General features: G+C 42.2%; 1 protein-coding gene across 1 annotated transcript in view; it reads left to right on the top strand.

Moving 5' to 3' along the window:
* Positions 1 to 6003: 6003 nt before the first annotated feature.
* LOC124776069 (chymotrypsin-like elastase family member 1) overlaps positions 6004 to 23188 on the top strand; it is a 35701-nt gene continuing 18516 nt past the window's right edge. The window contains exons 1-3 of the mRNA XM_047250912.1: positions 6004 to 6010; positions 6115 to 6245; positions 19963 to 20054. Coding sequence (XP_047106868.1) covers positions 6004 to 6010; positions 6115 to 6245; positions 19963 to 20054 — 230 coding nt within the window. The remainder of the gene's footprint in view (positions 6011 to 6114; positions 6246 to 19962; positions 20055 to 23188) is intronic.

The following is a 23188-nucleotide window of genomic DNA, read 5'->3' as shown; positions in this document are numbered from 1 at the left end:
ACTGCCGCGTTTCGCACCACACAGGTATCCTGTCTGAATCACTTTGCGAGTGATTTTGATTATCTGGTGACTTCACAAGACGTTAAATGTCAGCATCATCTGCTAACATACTAAGAGTGCCGTTAACATTGTTTGGTTATGTAGATTAGGAACAGCAGAGGGCAAACCAGACATCCTTGGGGTACTTCTGTTTCACTCGATGACTTTCCGCCAACTATTACAACCTGTGATCTTTCTGAAGGAAATCACGAATCCAGTCGCTCAAGTGAGTCAATAGTCCATAAGCACGCAGTCTGATTAGAATTAGCTTGAGAGGAACAGTATCGAAAATCTTCTGGAAATCTAAAAACATGGAATCAGTCTGACATTCCCTGTACATAGCATTAATTACTTCGAGAGAACAAACAGCTAGTAGTATTTCACAGGAATGGTATTTTCTAAATCCGTGTTTCTCAATAAATCGTTTTCTTAGAGATAATTCATAATGATTATCACAATACTTGTTTCAAAATTCTAACGCAAATCGAAGTTAGTTATATGGGTCAGCAAATCAGTGGATTACTGCTATTAAGTTATATGGGTCAGTAAATCAGTGGATTACTGCTATTAAGTTATATGGGTCAGTAAATCAGTGGATTACTGCAATTAACATTTCTTGAGTATTGGCGTGAACTGTGGAGCCTTCCAGTCTTTAGATATGTATCTTTCGACGTGCGATGGCTGTATATGACTGTTAAGTATGGAGCTATGGTATCAGCATAATCTGAAAGGAATCTGACTGGTACACGATTTGAACCGGCGGCCTTGCCTTTCTTAAGTGATTTAGACTTTTGCCCTACGCCTAGGAAAGCTACTGAGTTATTGATGTTTACTTCGTTTTCTTTGTTAAAGGAACTCCAGAGAACCATGTTCAGTAACTCTGTTTTGTGACGCTGTCATTAGTAACATCACTATTGTTATCGCGCACTGAAGGTATTGATTGTGTCTTACCGCTGATGCTCTTTACATACGACCAGAATCTCTCTGGGTTTTCTGTAAGATTTCGAGACAAGGTTTCCATGTGTAAACTATTAAAAGCGTCTCGAATTGAAGTTCGCGCTAATTTCGAGCTTCTGTAAAGCTTTGCCGATCTTGTGACTTTTGTGTTCCTTCAAATTTGGCACGCTTCATTTGTTGCTTCTGCAACGGTGTTCGGGACTGTGTTGTGTACCATGGGGGATCAGTACCATCTCTTGTTAATTTAGATGGCACATATCTCCAAATTGCCTTCGATACTATTCCTTTGAATTTAACGCACGGCTGGTCTACGCTTACATAGATTCGAAGTAGTGGAGAATGTTTTTAGGTGTCATGCGAATTTTTACCTGCTTTTTTTAAATATAAGAATTTTAATTTAATTTTGGTGGGTCTAGATGTTAAGGTTTTCAGTCTCACTACAACAATCTCGTAGTCACTAATGCTTCCTGTTGCTTCCTATTTGCTCAGGATTATTTGTCGCTAAGAGGTCAAGTATGTTTCCGCAACCATTTACACCTCGAGTGCACTCCTGGATTAATAGCTCAAAATAAGTTTCCGAGAAAGCATTCAGTACCATTTCGGAATAAGTATTATGTCTATAATGGGCTTTGAACATGTACACTGCGTAACGCTGTAATATTTATCACTCTGGTGACCCACTCGAAACGGTGAATTGCAGTCTTATGAAATTCGGCTTCACGCAATGTCGTGCGAATCTTTCTGATATAAGCCGATCTCTGTGATTACAATAACTGTATACGTGACGCTCACTTGTGCTGTGCTGTGTCGTTAGTGCTGTGGATGAAACGCTTGTATATCATCAGCACCATAGTGTGTGTGTGTGTGTGTGTGTGTGTGTGTGTGTGTGTGTGTGTGTGTGTCTGTGTGTGTGCGCGCGCTTGTGTGTGTGGGGGGGGGGGGAGTGTGAGGGGGGGGGGGGGGTGAGTGTTGTTTTTGGTGTGGTTATCATGTGCGATGAAATAAGAAATAAAAGTGCTAGCCTCAGGATTCTGGATCCAAAGACATTACAAAAGAAGGAGGGCAAGGAGAAGTGAACTGACCAATTATTATGGCAGTTTGGCAACGGCGAACGGTCACGACGTTCGCATTGAGCGCTCTGATTACAGCTGCGATGTTCCGCTTTTTCCAGGTCGACAACACATTACCAAGTAATTTATTAACTTTTACTTCTAAGGTAATTTACAGCAATAGAAATTAATAAGAAGACTAATCGCCGTCGAAAACCTGAACCGGGAATTCGACAGTCTGCAACGCATAACTTGAAGAGTATGTCGTAAGACTCGATTTAATGCGTCGCTAGGCCGGCTCGCGCTAGAGTTAAGAGAGTAGAAACATTGACATTATATCACATCACGACTACTTTTTGTACAATACACACTGCCTGACAAAAAAATGTTAAGCACCCAGATGGGAAAGAGGAAATTACTGAAACTTTACAGGTTGAAGGGATATGTGATTTTATTTGTTATTATAAAAGCGAGTCAGATTTACAAACGACATGGCAGTATGGACCCCCGTTTCAGAAAGATATTGCATTCCTCTGGAATGTATGCATGCACTGATTCGGTTGCGAATGGTGTCATGTAGGCATTGTATCCTGTGCTGAGACAGATGGCCCCCAACTGTTGTCAGTGGTCCCTGATATCGTGGATGCTGGCACTAGAAGGGACCTTATGTCCGAGCCGGTTCCACAAATGTTCTGTTGGCTACAGTTCTGGAGCTCTTGCTGATCACGAGGGTATCGCAACATAACGGACACAGTTCACAGAGACTCGTGCCATGTGCCATGTGCTCCACTTAAAAATGGCACCGCGATAATGCGGCATGAGATGACACCTGAGGAAGCAGGATGTCGGTGACGTACCTTTGAGTCGTCAGAGTTCCCTCAATCACAACCAGACGTCTCTACACCATGTCACCTCTCTAATACAGGGTGTTTCAAAACTAATGATCTGATTTTGGATGAGAATAATTACGAAATATGTGATGTGACACCAAAATAATGAGTGTTGTCGAAACAGGCGTGGCCTAGAGCTTTAGAAAATCGCCGTTATATGTCAGTCAATGCGTCTCCTCAGTTAGCAGTCAGTTAGAAGCAAGACGGTGTCCGCTCAACCGTAGGCGTTTTGTGTACTGCAGCTTGCAAAAAGTGAGTCAGTGATTTCGGTCCAGAGTGTTTTCAAAAATGGGTCAAATGGCTCTGAGCACTATGGGACTCAACTGCTGAGGTCATTAGTCCCCTAGAACTCAGAACTACTTAAACCTAACTAACCTAAGGACATCGCAAATATCCACGCCCGAGGCAGGATTCGAACCTGCGACCGTAGCGGTCTTGCGGTTCCAGACTGCAGCGCCTTTAACCGCACGGCCACTAGAGTGTTTTCCGTCGGTGTTTTGCCGCTGATCCGGCTGTATCCAAAAACATCCGTCGTTGGTATCACCAATTTGAATAGACAGGATGCTTTCAGAAGCTAAGAGTCTAAGTCGATCTTGCACTTGTGATGACATGGTGGAAGGAATTCGGCGAAGGTTTGAGCGGAGTCCACGAAAGTCTACTCGACGTGCAAGCAGCGAACTGTCAATGCCTCATATGACTTTTTGGCAAGTATTAAGGCGTCGTCTGGTTTACAAATCATAGAGACTAAAACTTTCTGTCGGCGATTAAAGGAAAGGGGTCGACTTCAGCAATACTATACTAGATGGCATGAAAGTCAACACGTTTGTATCATATTTAATTTTCAGTGATGAAGCAGCATTTCATGTTGGCCGTAAAATAAATGAACATAATGTGCACCTATGGGGATTCCACAGCTCTCATGACATTATTGAGGACGAAAGAGACTCAGCTAAAGCGAACATTTTGGTGACATTTCTCGTGAAAAAGTGTATGGTCCCTTCTGTTTTGAAGAAAATGCAGTGACTGGAATGATCTGTCTTCAAAGGCTGCAGAATTGGCTTTTTCTGCAACTTCAGGAAGACTCCAATGACTTAATTTTCCATTCTGAAGCGCCTTGTCACTGTTGACGCGGCTGCCCCCGTCGGATGTCTGAGTCCTCCCTCGGCTGTGGGTGTGTCTGTTGTCCTTAGCGTGAGTTAGTTTAAGTTACATTAAGTAGTGAGTAAGCCTAGGGACCTATGACCTCAGCAGTTTGGTCCAATAGGAACTTACCACCAACACCAAACTTAATCGTCCAACATAATGGAGCTCCACCACACTGCCACAACGACGTACGTCAGTTTCCCAACGACATTCTACCTCAGCAGCACGGGACCCGAGACACTGCCCTCCATTCGTGGTCTACAAGATCGCCATGCAATTTTTTCGCCCGCGGATATGAGAAGGAAAGTGTATTCATCTCCCATTTACCTGTTGGCAGAGTGAAGAGGAGAGTAGCAGCTGCCATAACTTTTATAAAAGTATATACCTATAGTGTGTAAAGTTTATGACAGATTTAGGTATCGTCTAGATGTTGTTCGTGCTGCTGCTGGTGGACACATAGGGCATTTGTAATAGTTTATCTATAACCTTAAGAATTTTCGAGTATTTTACAATTCATTCCACGTCTGTACAACGTTTTTATCAACAAATATGTAGCTTTGAAATCGAGTCGTTGTTTTTGAACACTCTGTATATTATTAGACTGTTGCCCATCCCTAGATTCCGGCAATACTCTCCGACCGCGATTCTGTGCCCTGAAAGCAATGATGCACCATTCACCAGCAGTCCACGCTTCCCAGCCATGGCAACACTCCATACTCAGCCGTCTGTGTTGTGATATTAACGGCAGTGTAGGTATGGGACGCTAATCCAAAGTGTGGCTGCTGACGGTCTCTGACCAATAGTTGGGGATGACACAGAATGTATAAAACATTCTCGGACTTCTCGCCGTGTCAGTTCAAGATAAAACATCGAGCTTTCGACGATTTCCACCATCGTCATCGACAGGTGCAACTGACTGTCAAAATCGCTGTTGTGCTGGCCTTATATAGTCCAAAGAGGACCTGATTGGTGGGTAGTTACGTCATACTGTCACAGATGGTACCACAGACGTTGACACCATCTGCGACAGTATGACGTAACTACTGACCAATCAGAGGCCCTGTTTGCGCTATAGAGGGCCACCACAGCAGCGATTTTGACAGTTGCCTCACAAATCTGAATACTGCATAATACGACCAGGATGGAAAAAAAGGTGCAAACAGGCCTTGAAGGCCCAACGGTACAGACTGGAGGCCGTGACATCCTCAGCTTGAGGTATCACAGTATACGGATACAGAGAGGCGTGTGGTCGTTTTCAGTTTTAGTAACCAGCGCTACTACTTCTCAATCAAGTAGCTCCTCAGCTGGCATCACAAGGGCTGAGTGCACCCCGCTTGCCAACAGCACCCGGCAGACCTGGATGGGGTCCCATCCAAGTGCTAGCCAAGCCCAACACCACTTAACTTCGGTAATCTGACAGGAAACGGTGTTACCACTGCGGTAGCACCGTTGGCTGGCAAAATGAATACACACAATGAAATCCCTTTCAGACTCTTTCAGAACACTGTTTCACACGAGTATGCCGCATCTCTATGTACTTCCCAGTGATCACCCAACGTCTGACTATACTCATACCTCTTATATACTTTACCAGGCCTGGTAACAACATTAAGTAAAAACAACACTAATGTACTCTGGCGACTGCTCGACTTGTCACGTAGAATTGTAACTGTCACAATTTCCATAGCCGCCGATGGTGTGTACGTGTACTAAGCTACACTGACAACCGACCATGTCGTCTGGGTGCTTCACTTTCTTTGTCAGGCAATGGATACAACAGGCGCGATGATCACCGTCGGAAAAGGAGAGCTTCGTACATGTTTCCCAGTTCAGTAGTTGGCTGCCTAAAATGGTTAAAAATTAATGGCATCCCATTTCATTATTTAAGACGGTAAAGTCATAAACACCAGCCAGTCAACACGTCCATGACGGGTACGTTCCTGCTGTAGCCTCCAAATTTGGGCAGCACCTCTAAATGACACTGTAACTACTTGCTTCTGTAAACAATGAGAATTAAAAATTCTTATAAATTTCAGGGGAGGCTCCATTCATCGTGTCGCTGCAGCTACTCCTGGGCGAACGCCTCTACCACAACTGCGGCGGCAGCATCATCACAACCACAGCCGTGCTCACGGCCGCCCACTGCACCTCCGACCTGCAGGTTGTGGTATGTCACTCATCTCTGACGTGTCACGTGATTGACTTAAGTGTAGCAGATCAAAACGCGAGACTAGCGGGACTGCTGGCCTACATATTGCAGGGGACATTTTCTTTGGATACAAAAATGAATTATCACATGAGACACAGTTGTCGATAAAGCATGTGGCAGACTTTGCTTCATTTCTTTGACGCTGGGAAAATGGAGTCTAGAAAGGAGATTCCGTGTAGTAACCTCACGTAACCCATACTAAAACAGTACTCAGGTATACCAATATCTATTAATACAAACGGGAAGTAGTGAAAGAACACCGTCTGAACTCAAGTATCTGGAAGCCTCTATGTAACTTGCCACTTTACATCACAAGAGGCGGACCCGCTGATGTAAGAAGAGACGGCAAATATTGTTAGCAGATTGGGTCAAGTCAGGAGACCTCAGTGACTGAACGTAGGCCAGGGATTGTGTGTCACCTGAGCCACAAGTCTATTAGTAACATACCAATCTTTCTGAAGCTGCCCAAGGTGACTGTTAGTGGTGTGATTTTGCAACGGAAATGCGAAAGTGAAGCCGTAGCTAAATGAAGATAAGGCGGTAAACGTCGTCTACTGACCGTTAGGAACCGTCGAGCATTAGAGAGGGTGCATTAGACAGGGCTGTTGGAAAATATCGCATCAAATCAGCGGAAGGGGTCATTCACTAGTTTCAAAGTCCTGCGAGCAAGTCAGCTGGCAGAAACACTGTGCGCAAGGAGAAAAGGATAGTGGGGATACAATAGTCGAGCAGTTCCATGAAAGCAACACATGTCTAGAGCCAGTGCTAAGCGACGTTTGGATTGGTTTAAATAGTCACGCCAGTGGAGAGTGATTGAAAATGAATGGTTTGGTGTCATTTTTCACGCTGTACTGTGTGTTAATCCGATGGAAGAGTTTTGCCGTGTAGTGTAACCGCGCGGTTTGAGGCTCCATGTCACGGTCTGAGCGGCTCCTCCCGCCGGAGGTTCGAGTCGTCCGTCGGTCATGGGTGTGTGTGTTGTCGTTAGTTTAAGTTACATTAAGTAGTATGTAAGCATAGGGACCGATGACCTCAGATGTCTGGTCCCTTAGGAATTCACACGCATATGAACATTTGAAGAGTTTGGGTTTGGCGTATGTCTGACAAAAAGTTACCTGCCATTCTATGTAGTGCGAAGAGTTACCTACACATCTACATCTGCATGGATACTCTGCACATCGCATTTGAGTGCCTGGCAGAGGGTTAATCGAACCACTTTCACAATAACTCTCTATTATCCCAGACTCGAACAGTTCGCGGAAAGGGGCACTTATATCTTTCCGTGCAAGCTCTGATCTCCGATTTTTTTATTATGATTACGTTTCTCCCTCTGTAGGTCGATGTCAACAAAATATTTACGTATTAGGAGGAGAAAGTTGGAAATTCAAATTTCGTGAGAAGATTCCGCCGCAACGAAGAACGCCTTTCTTTTAAAGACGTCCACCCCAAATACTGTATCATGTCAGTGACACTCTCTCCCCTATATCTCGATAATATGAAAGTGCTGCTCTTCTTTGAACTTTCTCTATGTACTGCGTTAATACTATCTGATTATGATCCCATATAGCGCAGTAGGACTACAAACGAGGACGGACAAGTGTAGTGCAGGCAGTCTCTTTAGCAGTTCTGTTGCCTCTTCTGAGTGCTTTGCCAATGAAATGCAGTATTTGGTTCGCCTTCCCCACAACGTTTTCTACGTGTTCCTTCCAATTCCTAGGTATTTAGTTGCTCTTACGGCTTGCACTTACAGCCGTTAGATTTAACTTATTTATCGTGTAACTTAAGTTTAAAGGATACCTTTTAGCGCTCATGTGGCTGACCTCAAACTTTTAATTTTTAGGTTCAACTGTCAGTTTTCAGACCATACAGCTACAGTTTCTAAACCGTTTCGTAATTTGTTTTGAGCTTCTGATGAATTTACTAGGCGATACAAAACAGCACAATTTGCAAACAACCTAAGACGTCTCCTTACATTGTCACCTACATCGTTTATACAGTTAGGAACAACAGAGAGCCAATGTAAATAGCTTGGGGAATGCCATAAATCACCTTTAATTTACTCAACGTTTCCGGTCACACAACTGAGACGATATTCCATTAGCAAGCAATTTGACTACAAGCCGCTTGTGAGATACAGTGTCAAAAGTCTTCTGAAAATCTAGAAATACGGAAACAATTTGAAATCCCTTGTCAACAGCACTAATACATAGTGCGAGTGAAGAGCTAGTTGTGTTTCACAAGAACGATGTTTTCTAAATCCGTGTTGAGTGTTTGTCAATGGACCGTTCTCTTCGTGGTAATTCTTAATGTTCGAACACAATACATGTTCCAAAATTCTGCTGCATATTGTCGTTCTTCCATGGATTAGTTACACTTTCTTAAGATTTTTTCCTATGAATCACAGTCCAGCACCCGATTTTCCTACCATTTGTTTTATGTGGTCGTTCTACTTAATGTGTCTCAAGATGGTTACTCCTAGATATCTTACGGTAGACAATGTTTTTGGTAGTATGTTATCTCCTCTGTAGTTGTACAGTAGTGAATTTCTTCTACCATGTAAGCGCAACGTGTTACATATAGCCGGCCACGGTGGTCTAGCGGTTCTAGGCGCGCAGTCCGGAACCGCGCGACTGCTACGGTCGCAGGTTCGAATCCTGCCTCGGGCATGGATGTGTGTGATGTTCTTAGGTTAGTTAGGTTTAAGTAGTTCTAAGTTCTATGGGACTGATGACCTCACATGTTAAGTCCTATAGTGCTCAGAGCCATTTGTTAGATATATTTACGTTCAGGGTCAACTGCAAGTCCGTGGACCAATTGTCAATCGTCTGAAGGACATCACAGTGCTCTTGTGTTTCTGCCTTCTTGCAGACAACTGCCTAATCTGTGAGTACCTTTACGGACCTTCGGAAGCCAACGCTAGTTTGCTGCATAATGAGCTTTGCTTTCATTAGAAAGTTTGCTTTACCACTGCAATTTTCCACTCGCCCGGATGTCATCATGCTCTCCAAATATCTAAACTGTGCAACCTGTTCACTTTCACTTTCATTCGGTTTCATTTTCATATCTTCTTTGCCACATAATCTCATCATCTTAGTTTTCTTTGTGTTTATTTTCATTCCGCACTCTTTCAGTCCTTCTTCAAGTATGGACAATATTCACTAAAGAGATTTTGCTAAGTCCAAAAGTAAGCTTGAGGACGGATTTCAGCTAAATAATGAAAGTCAATTTACAAATTTTGCAACCCCCCCAATTCGTACCAAACCTCCAAAAAATCATTGTTTAGCCGGTGAATCCGTAGACAGTGGCATAAGTGGCGTACAGTATAACTGCCTAAGCTTTCCCAAGCGAGTTTTGCGATTATTAAGCCAGTACGCCCTTCAACTGACTTAGGCAGCCACCGATTACGAATTTTTCCTACCTGTAATGTGGAAATGCTCTTCGTAGTTTTATGTCTCCTTGTAAAGCCGTAACAGCGCCGTTGGATTCTGAAAGTGCGACACTACTGTCAATGTTTTACGTAATAAAGCGGGAAGAAGTTTATTTTTTGTGAAAATAGTTTTAACACTTGATGACGTTACGGTGCGTTTGTTTAACAAACACCGTAAAATGAACTTGTTCGCACTGATCATAAACTAACTATTAACGGAACGAAACCATGGTCTACTGCATGACAAGATCAAATGGCATCGTATTGACGGGTCACGACTATGGCGCCCAGTGCATAACTTGAGCGTACAGTCTGTGTACTTCGTATACGATCGTACATCTTCGGTTGTGCCGAAGTTATTAGTTTCTTTATTAATATTAGCGTTTCCTGGCATTGTAAAATAACCGAAAGATAGCATTTATGACTCGTAGACTCCTCGTAATGTCTGAGTGACAAAAGATAACTTTTGTTAGCAAACATTTCTTAATAATCACAATCAGTGTCAGTGATGGCTCATGAGTATGCGACTGCGAATAATACTAACATTAATGGTGATAATAATAATAATAATAATAATAATAATAAGATGCATAACTTATCTGACAAAACAAACAATAGTTTTTACGGAATTTTGTTGCTTTGTGCATAACTAAGTACAGTTTAGGGTTGGTTGGTTGTTTTGGGGAAGGAGACCAGACAGTGAGGTCATCGGTCTCATCGGATTAGGGAAGAACGGGGAAGGAAGTCGGCCGTGCCCTTTGAAAAGACCCATCCCGGCATTTGCCTGGAGCGATTTAGGGAAATCACGGAAAACCTAAATCAGGATGGCCGGACGCGGGATTGAACCGTCGTCCTCCCGAATGCGAGTCCAGTGTCTAACCACTGCGCCACCTCGCTCGGTCTACAGTTTAGGGCAATAGCGAAATAATGTGTAGGCTTTCGCAACTCCCAATTTCGCATTTTTGTGTAAGTGAAAGTTTTGGTGTTTTTCCATTTTTCTCAGACGAATGTACACGATCTCTAAGAGATATCAGTCCACGAATTTACTTCGGGGCTGAAAATCAAATATTCTTACGCCGCACCCACACAGCAAGTTGTGCCGTCTGTAGACTTTTCTTGTTAAATGCTCGCTTGTGGTCACGCTTATTTGATTTCGTCAGTCTCTCAATCAAAGGAACGGTTTTTGCGGCTAACTTTCCCTTGTGAGCTAATTTTCTGTTCCCAGAATGAAATTTTCACTCTTCAGTCGAGTGTGCGCTAATATGAAACTTCCTGGCAAATTAAAACTGTTTGCCGGACCGAGACTCGAACTCCGGACCTTTGTCGTTCGCGGGTAAGTTCTCTGGCGACTGTTTGGTACAATTTATTCCTGTTTTCATGCTTGATCAGTGTTCAGTTTTTGACGGGCAAGCACGACTCGCGATCTGTCCTCAGAGGTTTACTTTCCTATTAGCATTTAAAATAGACTCAACGTAGAGGTCCAAGCTTAACAAGTGCAATATAGAGCGAATGTGAACAACCGTGCTGTCGTGGGTAAGTGGTCACTGTGACATCAACAAATAAGCGGGTGCGAACTATGTTACAACAAAGGAATTCGAGGGTCGGAACTTCCAAAACGGAACGCAACTTCAAAAACGTTAAAACATTTATTTTGACTGAGTACAGAGAAACTGTGTGATTGAGAAACTGTTGTGTTCATTTGTTGCAGCTTTTGTGACCAACAATTATGTTTCCATCATTCAAAAAATGGTTCAAATGGCTCTGAGCACTATGGGACTTAACATCTTAGGTCATCAGTCCCCTAGAACTTAGAACTACTTAAACCTAACTAACCTAAGGACATCACACAACACCCAGCCATCACGAGGCAGACAAAATCCCTGACCCCACTGGGAATCGAACCCGGGAACCCGGGCGTGGGAAGCGAGAACGCTACCGCAAGACCACGAGATGCGGGCTGTCTCCATCATTTCCTTGAGAATGATTGCATTCATATTCATACGAACACCTAAATCGGGCAGGGAGGCATGTCTCACTCACTTACCAGGTGTGACGGTAACAGATTGGTATCACAGGATAGACGTATTGTCACTAATACCATGTATGACGCACCAGACGTGTTTCCCGGTGGAGGATACGATTGACTTGTCGCCTTGTTATCAATCGTTTGCGGTTTCCATTTGAAATCCACTTAATTTCGGCTGCTAATAGAGTAGTTGTGCAGAATCAGCGGTCGTTATGTCTTGCATCCTGCCGTTGCAGACGGACGTTACACCACCGCACAGAAACAAATTTCATTACAGTGAAAAACAAAAATGGGTCAATGCAGTTTCGAACTCGGCTTGCAGCCATGGAAGCTCAACGTCACAATCACTGAACTACGACGCTACTCGCCTATGAGGTTGCTCTATACTGCACACGTTGTTGGACCGTTCACTGTTCCTATTATTCTTCATTTTTCATAGTTCAGTACACCTTCTTCCTATTTTCATGCTTGATTTGACCTGTGTTCCTGTGTTCAGTTTCAGGAGGGCTGTTCTCTGGGGCTATTCACTGGGTTGTTCACTGAACCCTTTTACCACTAAATCTGGAAATTTGGGGGGGGGGGGGGGGCAGAGGTGTCATGGGAGTTCACCTTGTCAGCGCCTCAAGTGGATTACTGTATGATGAAAAGCATAACTTACTATACCACAGCTCATTCAGAAACCTACAAAATAACTTTACTATGAGTAAAACTTGAACATATACTGACGTCCTATCTAATTTTACTACTGTATATAGTGATTAAATTAGCATATCTGAGGAGTGTCTATCATGTAGCAGTATTTACGTCTAGCGAACAGGGATGAAATTCTGACGCAGTGTGCTACCATCTGGTGTCACTGATGTAAACTTCTAGTTGAGTGTCAAGGTCTAACTGTGCTCAACGTGAACCGCGTACGTTGTTGATCAAATTCGTATGCATTTGGCTCATAAGGCGATTACGTCAAGCGAGTTGCGAATGCAAAAAAGCTCCTTAAAACGTAAGCAACTGATGGTGTGCTCAAGTCCTTGTTGCCACGTTTCACGTAGTCTAGAGGGCAGTAGCGCGGTAGTGAGGTATCTTTCACATTGTGGCATCTATGTTACGTTTAACAGAGGTTTTCTTAAAAAAAAAAAATGTACTTTCCCTACGTATCTCTTTGCTGACGTCACGAGTGATTTTCGCTGTGGCATCTCATCCCACTGTCTCGGAAAACATCAGGTGGCCAACCACCTCTGCTAGTCAGCGTGGGAACTTGCTGCTCAATCCTTGATCCGTACATACTGCAGTGTTGATACATCCACTTCACATATTATGTGAAATAACAAAACTGGAAATAAAATGCGCTCTTACGTGCAGATAAGGGATTCCTTACAAGTTCGTAGAACCGCAACCAACCACGGATCTTAGGAGTCGCAAAAACTATATCAGACTATGTACAGAGCGCATAGCGGAATGTAAGTTCTTTTGTAGCATACGATTCGCGAATGGAGTGGGAAGAAACACTAACATGTGACACAATGAGAAATACTCTGCGTCATAGTCTTCATAAAGGTTTCTAGATCAGAACAGAATAGATACATTATATATCTTACTGAAAGGGTAGTTTTAATTTTATAGGGACGCTAAGATTGGGTAGTGTACATAGGAAACCAACCCAACATCGGCATACTTCAGTGGTTTGTAGAGATAGTCTAGAGGAACAAACTGAGGATAGGAACGTCGTCCAAAGACTGAACAGAGGCCAACGTCTCCCGTTACGACTCCCTGCCGTCAGGCAACCCTTACGGCAATAAAGTTTAGTTTTTTTACGGTGGCGGCCCATAAGCGCAACCCCAGCAATGGACCAGACAGTATTCTGAGCGCTGGACGGCGTCGAACGCGTCTACACCAGTCACAACAACATTTTATAGGCTGCTAAGCGCAATGGCAACAGTTTTCAACGTAATAGATGGCATTTGCTGCAGCAAGAATAGAATCTTGGCAAGGGTTTACCTCAACCCTCTCTAGGGTCGCAGGATGAAGTTTCTCAACAGGTGTAACTATGCTCAGTTATTTCCTCGAGACGCCTTTCACAACTCCTTGACGTTCGTCGTTTACATTCTTTTATTCCCCGAGTAGTTTGAAAGCCATACAATACAATCTTCAGTATAAGTCTTGATTCATTGGTGGTTACCTTTTACTGTGACGCATCTGGAGTAAGATGACGTTCTTCCTGGCAAACAAAACGGATTCCACAAAGAGGAACCGCTCTTCACACAGCAAACGCTCTTCACACAGGAACTTCTAAGCAGCAAAGGTAGCAAAACTGAATCATTTTTCCACCCCCTTCAATCCCAAAGCCCTTAGATTCTGAACCATCCTGACGCCCAGTAAAATAAGTAATGGGATATGGTAAAACCAGGCCTATCTTGTGACACTATTCTAACCTTCTTGATCGGCGAACACAGTACATCACTGTGCATAGAGAGTCTTCCGCAGATGCAGGGATAATTTGCATTGTCTCTCGCGGAAGTATAACGTTACTCATTTATAACGTTTTGCAGGTAATGTATCAAAGTGTTGTTGTAATGTATTAAAGTGTTCTTCGATAATAACTGTGAAAATCTTAAGTCAAAATTTGAGAAAAAGAAATCAACAACAAAATGGTAACGTAGATTTATATGACGCTCTGTACTTCACAAAATGTAAAAACGTATTAGTCAGTAATTACATGATCAGAGATTCGCAATTGAATATATCATGATCCGCAAAGTAGATAGGTAGTTACTTAATTAATTAGTTAGTTACATGTTCCATACATCATTTGAATGATTCTTTTATCCAAATGAAAGGAGTCAATTTACAGAATGTGTATTTGAGATTAGTCATAACATTGCCGAACACATTATTTTTAAAAGAATTAATCACTCTTGATCGCAAAATATTTTTTTAAATTTTTTATTTTAATGGTTATCAGTTTCAATCTCCAAGTTAATCATCAGACCTTTACATGTCTCCGTAGGCGGTGCGCTAGCAAACCGAGCGGTGCACGAATGTATATCAAGAGACTCACTCATCGAATGTCCCTCCGCTCGGCTTCTCTATATACAACCGAGGGAGACATATAATGGTCTAACGATCGTCGAGATTGAAACAGATAACCATTAAAATACAGTATTAAAAAATATTTTTTTGCGATCAAGACTGATTGTTTCTCATGAATTTCAATACTGGTCGCTGGGTTTCCAATAACGTCATTAAAAATCGTATTTTATTAGCTCAACTGTTAGACGTTTTATGTTATTGGGGAAATGATCCAATATTTTTGTTGCTCTATACTGAACTCCTTTTTGAGCCACTGACACCTCTAATAATGGGTAATAAAGGTAACTTTCCTCTAATGTTGTAGGTAGGAACATCAATATTCATTTAAAATTGTGATGGATTACTTATTACGAATTCGTTAATGACTATAGAACAGCGTGCTGAAAATTAATGTCACCGAATGTTTTACGTGAAACCTATTAACGCTTTTTAATAAAACAAACGTTATTAACATTCTACATGCTTATTATTCCTATTTATATATTTATTTCTCAATATAGTTACCATGGCGACGAACACGAGAGACCAATTTGTTCGTACCGTCACTCCTGGATGCCTGACTTTGTTGACGAATCCACAGTATCACTTATGCTTGCATCGCATTATCAGCCTCAAATTGAAGTAGTGGAAGGTGTTCTTTAAGCTCTGGGAACAGATGAAAATTAGATGAGGGCATGTCGGAGCTGTACAGAGGGTGATCGGTGACAGTTAACCCAAAGCGTCGGATTGTTGCAGCTGTCGCAGCCTTTGTATGTGGCCTGGCGTTGTCATGTCGAAGGAGAGAGCGCTCCATATGTGGACGAACTCTTCTAATTGGAAATCTGCTTACAGCACGCTGTTTCTCACGCAACGTCATTGTAAGGTTGCACCCCAGCAAGTTACACGCTACTGTTCGAACTCCTCAAGCGGCAGCAGGCTGTAATTATGCGGAAATGAAGAATAAAGATGTAGAACGCTAGTTTATTTATAAATATCTGATGTAAATTTAGCTACCACTTCTGCTTTACTTGCTCTTGTCTTCCAAACATCTTTTACATTACGATACCAATTCTGAAGTCCCTATCTCTTCCCTATCGACTCTTGTTTCTTCTCTCACTTCATGAGACAAGTCCTCCACTCACAGAGGCCTTCAGCCTACTTTTTCCACCTATCAGCTCTCTCCTCTACATTTAACAGTGGGATTCCCACCGCAGTCTTAATGCTATCGTCCATGCTTTTAATTTCACCGGACGTTTTTTCGACTTTTCTATATGCTGAACCAGTCCTTTCTACAATCATTTCTTTTCCGATTTCCTCAAATATTTTATGGAACCATTTCGCCTTAGCTTCCTTGCATTTCGTATTTTTTTTTCATTCCTAAGTGACTTGCATTCCTGAATTTTCCTGAATATTTTTGTGCTTCCTTCATTCGTCCCTCAGCTGAAGCATTTCTTTTGATACCAATGATTTCCTCACAGTTACCTGCCTAGTACCTCCGTTTTCGTTTCCAGCTTCTGTGATTGCTCTTTTCAGAGATGTCCATTCCCCTTGAACTGATCTGCCTACGGTGCTATTCATTATCGCAATATCTGCAACCTCAGAGAACTTCACAAATATTCACTCATTCCTTGCTATTTCCGTATTCCACTTCTTTGTGGATTCATTTTCCCTCACTAGTACTTTTTTACTTCAGCCTACTCTTCAAATTACTAAACTGTGACTTGAGTCAGCCTCTGCTCCGGGGTACGCCTTACAATCCATTATCTCATTTCGAAATCTCTGTCTGACCATGATGTAATCTAACTGAAACCTTCTGTATTTCCGGCCCTTTTGCAAGTATATCTCCTCATATTGCGATTCTTGAACAGAGTGTTCGCTAATATTAGCTGAAATTTTTTGAAGAATACAATTAGTCTTTCTCCTCTTCCTTTCCTACTGTAAACCCACAATCTCTTGTAACCGTTTCCCCTGCTCCTTCCTCTACAACTGTGTTCCAGTGACCTATAACTATTAGATTTTCGTCTCAGTTTTCGTACTGTATTATCCTTTCTATCCTCATACACTTTCTCTGTCTCTTCATCTTCAGCTTGCGACGTCGGCATGTATACCTGAACTATCGTCAGCGGTGTTGGTTTGCTGGCGATTCTGATAAGAACAAGCCTATCACTGAACCGTCCACATCAACATACTCTCTGCCCTACGTTTCACTCATAACGACTCGTACCACTGTTAGATACACCATTTTCTGCTGCTGTTGATATTGCCCCATAGTCATCGGACCAGAAATCCTTGTCTTCTTTCCATTTCATTTCGCTGACCTCTGCTGTATCCAGGTTGAGCCTTACCATTTCCCTTTTCAGATTTCCTAGCTTCCCTACCATGTTCAAGCTTCTGACATTCCACGCCCCGACACGTAGAAGGTTATCCTTTCGTTGGTTGTTCCATCTTTTTCTCATGGTTCCTTCGCCTTGGCAGTCCCCTCCCCGAGATCCGAGTGAGGGACTATTTCGGAATCTCTTCCCAGTGGAGAGATCATCGTGGCACTTTTTCAATTACATGCTACATGTCATGCGGATACACATCATGTCTCTTTTATTCTCTGGTATCCATTGTCTTCTGCATCCTCATGCCCTTGACCATTGCTAATTCTTCTGCCTTTCAGGCGCAGTTCCCCGACACAAGGGTAAGGCAGTGCCCTGAAACTCTGCCCGCTCCTTCATCCGACACCGAAGACTTTTTAATTTCTACTCAAAGACGTTATTCTTAGACCATGGTAGCGTTAGAAGCGTTGAAATGTCCCTGATGGATCTGTACTCCGATGACTTCGAATGGGTAATACACGTTAGGAGTCAATGGGCTTTGCTGACCGACCCGTTAACCTGTTACTGCTTTAGTGCAGATAGCACAATACTCTTTTTATTCATGTGGGTCGCCTCTCGTGAAGTTTAGTGTTCAGTTGTACATTACACAGGTGTGTCAGCTACTTTTGATAAGACCGCAGATGGGTCCCTGTGTCTATCCACCACCTATCGCCAACACAAAGCAGTGAGTTCCCCGGTGCAACTACTCTTTTCGGCTACTTTCTCCTACCATTTCTGACCCTGAACGGATTCCAGTTCTCTGTTCTAGTAACAAATTCTTCGACGTTGATTACTGCCTAAAGCTATCGCTAAAAAACAAGTAAATGAATTTTCGTTTAAAAACTGTTTCTAGTTATTGCAAACAATATTTCCGTGCGCATCAAAATGTCGCTTCGTACATGTAATGTAAAACGAAGTCCTCCGTTATGTGTGGAAAACTTACGTCAACGCCGCAACTGAAGAACAGAAATCGAGAGTCGTGGCAACGAGATTAAACATATATTGCGACAGCTCCAACGGCATTCGAACGCAAACATCGGTGACCTTTAGCAAACTATACGAGTTTCTCCAAGTTCAAGAAATATTAAACACTATCAAGTCATCGACTGAATACCTTCGGCAGCAGCCTGTGGCTGAGGAAGTCGGGTTGAGGGGTACACTTAGAATGCGAGGTCAAGGCCCCTATAATGTCACTCCTTAAAAACAACAACTACCAAAGCAAAAAATTTACAATTTATTCAAGACAACATTCATAAAACAGATAAGAGACAATCAACACGTGGCCATATTTAAGACAATACCAAAATCACACATAGCTTGCTTCTTAAGCAAGGCGTCACATTATAATCACCAAGACTGACTTAAAGAGAAGAGCCACAAAGAGATCACAATAGCGACAAAGATCCTAGTACACCCGGGTAATCGATAGTATCGTGCCAAAGAGCTGGTGTCCAGAAAAGGTGCACTACGGCTCACAGTCAGTTAACACTGACACACAGTGCATAGAAGAAAGCTCAGTTTACATAATGTGTGTCGACAACAAGTGTAATTTAAGTTTGTTGGAAAACCAAATAAAGAACATGAAACACAAATGGATAATTTTGATACTGAACCTGTTAACTGATTGCGGCCAGAGTATGTAATTATAAGATGAAGGAGAACTTAGCCAAAAGCTTACGGGTGTTTAACAGGGCTACACGGTCACCTAGTTACCACATACAGCCTGCTGATCTACAATGTATTCTAAATAAAATAACTTATCTGCCCCGCCTTTGCTCTCCCTCCGTCTGTTGCGTCTCGAGAAAGCACTATCGCTTACCTAAAGTCTCTTTACGTGACAAGACACCTACTATGGAATAACCTCTCCCGTTACATAACAGAATAATTACTTGGAGAAGAAAGTTGCTGCTTCCTTTATATATAAAACATCATAAAATCACGGTGCCTTAATCCCTACTCAGTCTCCATATGTACGCCTCTAACTACCGTCGTAATTTATTACTTTACTTCAAGACAAATTTTCCGTTACTTTCCTGTCTTAATTTCACTTTTCGCAGGATTATATACTTTAATGTAATATTTTTAAAGTACACTTTTTTCGTTAGACGATGACAATTATTAAAATAGCTTATAGTTCCGTCCAGAATCACATTCTGCATTTGTTTTTAGGATTAGTGATTTGGACCATATCAGTCATCTTCAGGGCAAAGTATGGTCTTCTTCTCTAAAATTTTGATCTGAAGAGTATAAGAACCGTAAATTTATGAGCTTTAATGTAACAGTGTTTGGAACTACAAATTATTATTCTTCTCACCTTACAACTGTTGTATAAACTCCTATTCTTTTTTGGATGCAAAGTACATGTTGATCCTACAAAGCAGTGTACAAATTACCCTTAAAATTCTTATGTGGGAACCTTAAATTCTCCACTCTCACTGAATATTTATTTACAATTTTGACGTTACTATTTTCACTGTTGACTTTCAACTTTTCTACATATTGAACAGCAATGTCTAAAAAGCAAAACCATTGTCCTGCAGTTTTGTCATTATTCAACTACTCCGAATTTTTTAATATTTATGATGAAGAGATATTTCGAAAACAAGACAACTTGGTCAGACTGTGAAAGCAGTTCATACGTCTGAAACACTTCCGCACAAATTCTTCACAAATGAGATGACAGTGTCATGATTTCCTTTAAGAAATATTTTCTAACCATGTGTCTGAATACTCTACGATATTTTTGTAGGTTGCTGTAAGATTCGCAATACTAATCTCATGTACCCGTTGTGTTGACAGGCAGTGGCTGGAGCATACAACATCAGCAGTAATTCAAGCACAGAGCAATACGTCCCGGTAATAGAACAGATCCCATACCCTGAGTACAATGAGTAAGTATATTCCACTGCAAGTCTCTGCATTAGAAGTATATGTCATCATTCCACAAAATAATTTAGCTGAACTACGACTTCACCATTGCAACACGTCCTTGCTGACTAAGGTCTTTCCTTTTATTTTATTTAAAAAAAAAAAAAAGAACACTACATCTGGATCCCTCAACGCAAACTACGGCTATCTTGTAGTACAAACTGCACATGGCTCCAGGTAAGGTAATCTCATGAAGAAACGATGGTGACGTGCTGAAAAACTATACTTTGTCTTAATGGAAAATGTTTTAACGTCATCATACAGAGCATACTGGAATACTTGTAGTGCGTACTTGTGTGTGTGTGTGTGTGTGTGTGTGTGTGCGTGTGTGTGTGTGTGTGTGTGTACATGAATATCTCATACTACGTCTTTTCAAACGTATATACAGCTCTGTTCGTCCTTTGTACCTCCTTGGTAATAATCTACTGACACTGTTCCAATGTACTCTTTACTTCCCATTTGAACATTCATAAAACTTTTCTCGTGTCTATTTATTCGATATACTGCTATCTTAAAACCTCTGTTACTTCTCTTTCTCTCCCTTTACGCATTGACAGTGCCAATATGAACATACACAATTATAAATTCATGCCATACAACAAAACATAAATATATAATAATTGCAAGTTGTCGTAATTGGCCAGCTTCTGTTCTCTCTTACTCTCGAGCAACATACGCTTTGAACGAAACATTTTGCACGTCGTCAACATTTATCCATAGTGACAGTCTTTCCTCTGCAGTGTTCAGTCCATGTTACAGCTCGCTGTGAAAACATAAACTTTCAGGTGTACAGAGCAAGGACACTTTAGGACGATGCGTCTTGTTTTGTTTATCATTCTGGTTCGGACAGTTTCTTTAGTTTCTAAGTCAGTCCAAATTTCTTGAAGTAGTTCATAATGTCATCCTATGTGAGCTGAGTTGGTGATACTTTGCTGTCGTCTCCTGGCTTTGTTGTCTTCGGTTACACAACTTGAGGCCGCAGTGAATGGGCCGACCTTAGGGATCCAACGGATGTCCAGCACGACCCAGCAAGTACGCTGACCAGTCTAGCTATCGCTCGCATTGAGGTTGACCCATCATCAGTGGTGGCGTGGAAGGTCACCTCGGTGCGTGACAGGGTGCGAAAGAATTGCCTCGGCGGGGGAAGGGGGGGGGGGCGGGGGTGGCGAACGTAAGGCGTCCCTAGTTAGTCTGACAAACAGATTCCAGGTGTTACCTGTGGCTGACAATGTTCCGCAGTTAGATGCAGTCACTTGTCCTGTTGGCAGATGAGAGATCCAATGTTAGGCCCATTATGGATGCTGTTGGGGCTATGTCTGCCAAAGAGGTGAAGAAACCAGTGTGCATTGCGTATGCATACTGGCTGGAGTCATTCCAGATTAGAACGATTCGTTCCGGATGAACAGCACTTCGTGCAGCATACTGCGGGTGGTGGCTTACGTCTTTAGCAGTGATATATATTGCTTTGGATCAGAAGAGCTTCTCTCTAGTTTCGAGTGGTTATCTGAAGCGTTAAAAAGTGTCATTTTCGATTACAACATAAAAGCAGAGCTTACCATTTGCAGCATATCGACAGGACCGATTGCGAACCTGTGGTACAGAGGCGACTGGAGGGTCTGAATCAGAAGGTCAGACGGTTTTACGACCGTGAAACTGTAGCTTCGTCGACTTGCGCCATATGGTGGTGGGACTATATTGATCAGACCATTACACGCAGTAGTCCGCTTCACAGGTAGCGGGGACGATGTGACGTGGACTGTGCGGTTCTTTAGGTTAGAAGGTTTCAGAGAAACACAAAGAGGGCATCAGTCACAAAGCGCGCAGTTCAAACACAGGAACAACATAGATCTAGAAACAGTCACTATAGCGCCTGTAGATTGTCGTAACTGTGTCAGAAAAATACCAGAGCTCCAAGTGTTAATAGAAAGCACTGAGGCCCAAATCGTTTTAGACACCGAAAGTTGGCTGAAGCTGGATATAAACTCGGGTGAAATATTTTCGGAGGACTTAACGGTGTTGGGAAAAGAAAGGGTAAATACAGTTGGAAGTGGCGTATTTGTGCCTGTTACAATTAGTTTATCATGTGGGGAAATTTAAGTAGATAGATCCTGTCAGTCAGTATGGATAGAGATCATTCTTGGCAACCAGCATAAAATAATAACTGGATCCTTTTACCGACACCGACACCACCTCCCCCCACCCCCCTACCCCCCCTCCCCACCCCACATTCACCCAACTGAGGTGATACTATAGCCGATAGGTCTAAAGAAAACTTGAGTCTAATTTCAAACACGCTTCATACCGACACAATTATAGTTGGTGGTGTCTTCAATTTACCCTCGATATGTTGGCGAAAATACACGTTTAAATCCGGAGGTACGCATAAAACATCATACTAAATGCCTGCTCTACACTTTTCCGTCCTCTTGTGGAGTACTGCAGCGCGGTGTGGGATCCTTACCAGACAGGATTAGCGGAGTATATTAAGAAAGTTCAAACAAGGGAAGCGCGTTTTGTATTATCGAGTAACAGGGGAGACAGTGTCACGGACGTGTTACAGGATTTGGGGTGAACATCACTGAAACAAAGGCGTTTCTCGTTGCGGTGGAATCTTATCGCGAAAATTCAGTCACAAACTTTCTCCTCCGAATGTGCAAATATTTCGTTGACGCCGACCTATATATGAATAAACGATTACCATAATAAAATAAGGCAAATCAGAGCTCACTCTGAAAGATATAGGTGTTCATTTTTCCGCTCGCTGTTCGAGATTGGAATAATAGAGAAACAGTGTGAAGATGGTGCGATGAACCCTCTGCCAAGCGCTTAAGCATGATTTATAGAACAGTCATTTAGATGTAGATGTTCATTTAAACAATGCAGATGTTGATGTAACGTAATGCCGTCATGTCAGAACATGTTTTCACTCAGCTAACTTCCGTCATTTACTGAACATAAATAATTATGAAGATCTAACAGACACATTAATCGATTACGGAAACAACAAGAATTCAACTTGATCCATTCATTATACTACCTCATAAATAAGCGGAATTCATTAAATAAATGAAATTTGCTACACTTTTTTTACATTGAT

Source organism: Schistocerca piceifrons, chromosome 2 (assembly GCF_021461385.2).
Source record: "Schistocerca piceifrons isolate TAMUIC-IGC-003096 chromosome 2, iqSchPice1.1, whole genome shotgun sequence".
Lineage (NCBI taxonomy): Eukaryota > Metazoa > Arthropoda > Insecta > Orthoptera > Acrididae > Schistocerca > Schistocerca piceifrons.
This window is presented reverse-complemented; position numbering and strand designations above follow the sequence as displayed.